General features: G+C 31.8%; 1 protein-coding gene across 2 annotated transcripts in view; it reads right to left on the bottom strand.

Moving 5' to 3' along the window:
- Nucleotides 1–987: 987 nt before the first annotated feature.
- The window catches only part of LOC145277789 (histone-lysine N-methyltransferase SETMAR-like), a 24,184-nt gene continuing 18,535 nt past the window's right edge, over nt 988–6,636 (bottom strand). For both annotated transcript variants that reach the window (XM_080129607.1, XM_080129617.1), the window contains exon 2: nt 988–4,553. In XM_080129607.1, coding sequence (XP_079985733.1) covers nt 4,183–4,553 — 371 coding nt within the window. In that variant the 3' untranslated portion in view covers nt 988–4,182. The remainder of the gene's footprint in view (nt 4,554–6,636) is intronic.

Below are 6,636 nucleotides of genomic sequence, written 5' to 3'. Positions count from 1 at the left end.
CTGTGACAAAGATGGAGCACCCATGGGGTAAACTTTGTGCAAATCTTCCGCATCTTCAATCTTATTGTCTCTATAGACACACGACGGTCCTTATACATGAAATTCTTTATTTGACCAATCAACTCTGGTATTCTAACTTCCTTACTCCTCCCACACCTCTCATCATCCCTCACAGACTCCTGTCTTCCTTGAATCTCTTATGCCACTCAAAAACTGATGCTCGATTCACACAAGATGGCCCAAAAGTAGTCTGAAGCATTCCATATTGTGGCATTTTTTTCAAGTTTAAAACAGAATTTTATTGTATATCGTTCTTCTAAATTATCCTCAGGTCCAGATTGCATTTTTGAAATTCACCAGCTGTGACATTTAGGCTTTAGTAGGGTGTATTCCAATTCCTGCTATAGCTATAAAAATTGGTCAATCATCTCATAAGATGTATAGCAATAACATACTGAATTTTCAATGCCTGTACAAAAATGTCTGGAAACTTACTGAAGGCACCTCGTATGCCTTATGTTGTTGGAAAATTGTGAAATAAAGTCCAAATGTTGAGCTTCACGAGGTGAATATTGTCCAGCTAATATTGTGGAAGTAAATATATGATGTGGAAGTGCATGGTGAAAAGTCACATTAAAAATAACTTTACTGAATCATCTTTGCTAACGTGTTAATAAAGGAAGAATGTAAACGTTAGTAATAGAATAAATCCATAAATATGGACAAAAGCAAAAACTTTGTTTGACGAGAAAAGATTTCATGTATGTTTACTGTACACATACATTTTGAATTGAAAGCCATGTTGGGTTAATTAATTTGTTAAGTTAATTACGAAAACATACTTTTCTTCCTAAAATTGTTGGAAATTTATCCTCTTTCAGATAAATTCGACGCGAAAATAACTAGCCTGCAAAGAAAAAAAATAAAAGGATGAAATAAAAAGGCAGGGGTGGGGGTGGGGGTAAAGAATAAAATATAAAGGTCTTGTTTCAAAACTAAGTGGAGATTTTATTTACAATAAAGTTGGTTGCAAATTTTTCCCTTTGCGAGCATTAAATACAAAAACAAAGAACGCCAAAGTAACAACATATAATGCAAAGAAAAAAACCCCGCTGGTTCTTATATTGAAAATGTCGTATCAATGAACCAATACATTATGATTCAAATAGTAGTTCCTAATCACACTCTCATATGAAATAAATTTTAGGAACGTACTCACAAATTGATGGCGGTCAGGCACGTGCCTTTTTCTTTTTTTCTCAATTTAAAGTCCTTTAAAATTTCTCTCCTTCCAATTACGTGCAAACTGTAGCCACGTAAATAAGTTTTCAGAAGTTCACTTTTGTCGCGTCCGGGTATTTTTGCCAGGTTTACTTCTTTGAAGGAGGGCTCTGGAAGTTCCGTATCAGCGCCGGGCAATGAAACGATGTCCAATATCCACGTCGCTGGAATCCAAAAGAGGCTGAATTTCATGCTGGACTCATGATGTTATCAAGGAGCTAGCATGGCTCTTTTTCTTTAAATTAAAGAGAGTTTCGTACGAACCGAAAATATACGAAACTAAGAATCATAAAAGATACGAAATACAGAAAATCAAATATAAGAACCAGAATAAAAACATAATAAAAGTAAGCAGGGATATGCATAATTATTGGTACAAAAAATTCCAACAAAATGACTTCATGTTAGAAGCTATATTGATGATGACAAAAGAAAACAAATGTAACGTTTTTTAGCCTTTTACACACAGTGATACGCAGAAAGACACGTCTGTTTATTCACTTATTTACAACACGAAGAGGGAAAGAAATGTCGCATACAAGTCTTTATAAATACAGTCAAAGAGGAGATAACTCCAAGTTCCTATTTACAATGCATCCCCACGGGACTGAGTTAAACACCAGGGTGGTTTTTTTAACGCGGAGAAAAGGAACAAAAATAAAAATTGTCTCAGTCGTGAAGGATTTCTCCTCCATTGACAGAGAACAAGAAATTGAAGTGCAGCATCTGAAGAACAGATACTACACTGTGATCTTGTCGCGAAGGCCAAATTACCCAACTCTAAAAACATATGCCATCATTTAACAGACAAAGGGAGGCAACTCCAAGTTACCTAAGTCCTTACATTGCTGAAATAAGAGTCAAAGGGAGACAACTCTTCAAACTTAAAAAAAAAACAACAAAAAAACAGTAACACCGATCAATTTTCAATATGCCATAGTATTTTTTTTTGTTAAATAAAATTAAAACAAAATAAAAACCAAAATAGAAAACTCTTGTCTAATTTTCTTCAAATGTTAAAGAGAGTATATGTGCATAAAATAAAAGTAAAAAGAAGTCAATTTTAATTTATGCACACCTTAAAAATAATGATCATGTAAACAAAAAGCAAAAAAAAAACAAACAGGAAGCCATTTTTTCCTTGTGCTGTTAGAGTTTGCTAAATTTTATTTTTTTTTACATTTCAGTAAACAAAGTTTTTTTTCATATATTTTAAAAAATACTTCACAAATTTTATCATAAATAATTTATCATAAAACAAGGGAGTTAACTTCAATTGAATTACAAAACCGAAATCAAAGTCTATTATTTTTTATTGTTTCATGATAGGACAAGAATTGTTAAAACTAAAATAATTTTTTTAAATAAATTATTTCTACATGGTTTTGTATTTCCTTTTATGTTTACTGACTTCCATTCTGTTCCATATTTTATCTATACTGAGTCCACTTCTGGTGTCTTAACTTTGTTTACTTAATTTTTGGACTTAACCACTCAGTCTGTAAGTTTTTACAATTCAAACCTCCTCTGGATTGATGCTGCCATTTTGTTTGAAACAATATTTCTCTTTTGAAACTAAAATGGTTTACAACTTAAAACATATCACGTGTGCAGTTTTCAAATGTTGCAATATCAATGCATTTGTTTTGTAATTTATGTAACATGGATGCATAATTTATGATCTTTATTCTCGAGTCAAAGATTCACAAGTTTAAAAAGATTCAACTGAAGATAGCTGGAGATTACCTCGGCCAAAATATTGTGAAAATAACAGCCAGTTTGAGAATAGGACCAAAAATGATATATTATATGGATACAAGAATACAAAAAGATGTACTCGGTATTAAACGTAATGTTAAAGTCCTAAAAAAAAAAAATGATGAAAACAAAAAAACAGAAAAATCTGAGACATGTGCATGTGAGTATTTTTTTTTTTTCAAGCAGTTCACTTCTAGTAAGTAAAAAAAAAAAAAAACAGTTCACTTCTAGTAAGTAAAAAAAAAAACAGTTCACTTCTAGTAAGTAAAAAAAAAACAGTTCACTTCTAGTAAGTAAAAAAAAACAGTTCACTTCTAGTAAGTAAAAAAAAACAGTTCACTTCTAGTAAGTAAAAAAAAAAAAAAACAGTTCACTTCTAGTAAGTAAAAAAAAAACAGTTCACTTCTAGTAAGTAAAAAAAAACAGTTCACTTCTAGTAAGTAAAAAAAAACAGTTCACTTCTAGTAAGTAAAAAAAAACAGTTCACTTCTAGTAAGTAAAAAAAAAACAGTTCACTTCTAGTAAGTAAAAAAAAACAGTTCACTTCTAGTAAGTAAAAAAAAACAGTTCACTTCTAGTAAGTAAAAAAAACAGTTCACTTCTAGTAAGTAAAAAAAAACAGTTCACTTCTAGTAAGTAAAAAAAAACAGTTCACTTCTAGTAAGTAAAAAAAAAATACTTGAGCTAAGGTGAAGACCAAAGCCTAAAGATAGTAAGTCAAGTATGATAACAATTCCACCAACTTGTCGTGATCTTTGAAAAGTGTTTTCAAATTCCATAAAACTGTTGACAAACAGATAAAAATCCGATGGCCAACCCCTACTGTACGAATTTTTCAATTTTGACTCTTATGCAGCCCTTTTTTCTGGATAAAAACAGATTAAAAAGTTTTCCACATGACTGAATACCCTATATACTAAATTTCAAGTCTGTAGATAAAAAAAATTGTTGAGTATAAAGGTATCCTCGCACAATTCTCACTTTTACAGATATGTAGATGAGAACAGTAAAAAGACAAAGGAATCTCAATTCTTAAATAAACTCTGAATCTGAATTTGTTTTCTATACAAAAAAATGTATATGTTTTTTTTATTTTTTTGTTAATACATTATATTGGATTGGCTAAAAGTTTTATTTTTTTTTTTAGGAAGGAAGAACCCAAACGTCAAGTTTAGAAACATAACCGAGTTTATGCAATTCAGTTTCCACGCTCGATTTGGAAATCTTGAGAATGTCTGCAATTTGTCTGGTTGTCAAATGGCAATCTTGTTCAACTACAGCTTTCACTTGGTCACTGTTGATAATCTTTGGCCGGCCAGAACGAGGAGCATCTCTCATTGAAAAATTTCCTTTTCGAAATCGAGCAAACCATTTCTGGCACACTCGTTCTGTAACAGCATTCTCCCCATACACTTGGCATATCTTTGTGCAGGTTTCGGTTGCTTTCTTTCCTTTCCTGTAGTAAAAAAGCATCAGATGTCGGTAGTGTTCTGCTTGATCTTCCATTTTAAGGCCTGGAATACAAATATAAAAATGTAAGATTTTTTCTGCTCACAAACTCGTTACATACTGACTTCAACAAACTACATAAAATATAAGGATATTTGTCCAGAATTTGACTAACTGTCCACTCAGCTTATCTCGGAACATGACTTCAGCCACCAGCTTTTGTTGAGTTTCACCGATTATCAAAGCATAAAAACGCTACTCAAGGAAAATACTGAAGAAAAAATTTAAATATATTAAATCACTAGAAAAAAAAACAAATATACAATGAAAAAAAAAAAAGGAACGACCTACCGTAACAATTTCTGTTTTAATCTTGTAACAAATTTTTTTAGTGTAAAAATTTGTTACAAGTATTTTTTTTGCAATCAATTGTTTTTAGTCAAACCATTGAACAAAACTAATAAGAAAATCAAATTTCTTTTGGTTTTTCATATTTTTTCAACAAACGTTTAAAAAAAAAAAAAAGCACTTTTTTTTATACGTTTTTCAAATATATACATATTTTTTTCATTTTTTTCTTTATTTTGTAACTAATCTATCTATATATCTATAAAAGTTAACGTGTCTGTGTATCTGCGTGTTTACATTTCCCTACGCAATAACTGTCAATTTTAAGTCTACAGACTCAAAATTTGATATACAGGGTACTGAGATTTGGGAAAATCTATGTGATCAGTTTTCGGCCAGAAATTTGGCTGTTAAGGGGTCAAAGTTCAACGATTTGACCTTTGAGAACTCTACCAAACTCCTCCGCCAATTTGGGTCTAAACACTTGAAATTTTAGATATAGGTTTCTTGGGCATGGATCTAACTTAATAAATTGAGTTGAGCCCAAAACAATAAATTTTAAGGGATCATATAATAGGGGTCAAAGTTAAAAAAAATTTACCGTTTTTTTTTGTTTTTTACTCAACATACACCTCCAAATACTCGGGCACACATGCTAGTATATCTATAGAAATGAAAGTGTGTGTGTGTCAGTGTGTCTGTGTACATTTCCCTACGAAATAACTCAATTTTCAATCTACAGACTCGAAATTTGATATACAGGGTACTGAGATTTGGGAAAATCTTTGTACTCCGTTTTCGGCTAGAAATTCGGCTGTTAAGGGGTTAAAGTTCAACGATTTGACCTTTGAGAACTCTACCAAACTCCTCCGTCAATTTTGGGTTTAAACACTTAAAATTTTAGATATAGGTTCCTTGGATATGGATCTAACTTAATAACTTGATTTGAGTCCAAAATCATAAATTTTAAGGGGTCATAATAGAGGTCAAAGTTAAAAAAATTGACCACTTTTTTTTTTATTTTGCTCAACATACACCTCCAAACACCCGGGCAACGCTGAGCTGAAATGCTAGTCTAAAATAAACTTTACTTTTTGTTATTTTTTTTTCTTTTCATAAACATTTTTTCACCTGTAGGATGGCGGTGGGGCTGGGCAACTGATTAAAAAAAAAAATTTAATAAAATTAAGATAGTCGGGATATTCCCTTAGAATTAGGTAGATTTTTCTATGGTTGCATCTGATGGTGCCAAAGTTGGGTGAGAAGAGACAGTGGACGCAGAAGAAACTTTGCCAACCCAACCTGGTAGCTTTCTGATATATGGTTTAAGATTGGAACAAAAGGATCATTACCAAATTTCTGTCTTCGCCGAAAAGATAACTGTCAAAAAGCTTCCATCTGGTCCCGTTGATTTCTTTTTCAACGATCGTCTCCTTTGCTGAGCCTTGATCGAAGTCTTACGTCAAATTACAGTCAAACCCAAGCGCATGAAATTATGTTCTGAGAAAAGCCGGGCGGTCAGTTAGTTATGTCTGGTTCAAATTCTGCACACGTACCAACATAGGAATTGAATAGGAATATAAAATAGTGGTTCCAAACCTTTTTTACATAGTAGCATGATATTGAATTCTTTAAATTTTCGTGGCACACCTATTACAAAACGTGAATATTTTTTTACTTATAAAGCCTTTTTGCAATTACATAATAAGAATAAAGACGATCATATGAGGAAAATTTTTATTCACATAAATAAAACATATCCTGGCGGCGAATAATAATGGTGAATAATAATGGCGAATA

The sequence above is a fragment of the Euprymna scolopes genome, chromosome 1 (assembly GCF_053919585.1).
Source record: "Euprymna scolopes isolate OS-2025 chromosome 1, ASM5391958v1, whole genome shotgun sequence".
NCBI lineage: Eukaryota > Metazoa > Mollusca > Cephalopoda > Sepiida > Sepiolidae > Euprymna > Euprymna scolopes.
Note: the sequence above shows the minus strand (reverse complement) of the source record. Positions and strands in the feature narration are given on the sequence as shown.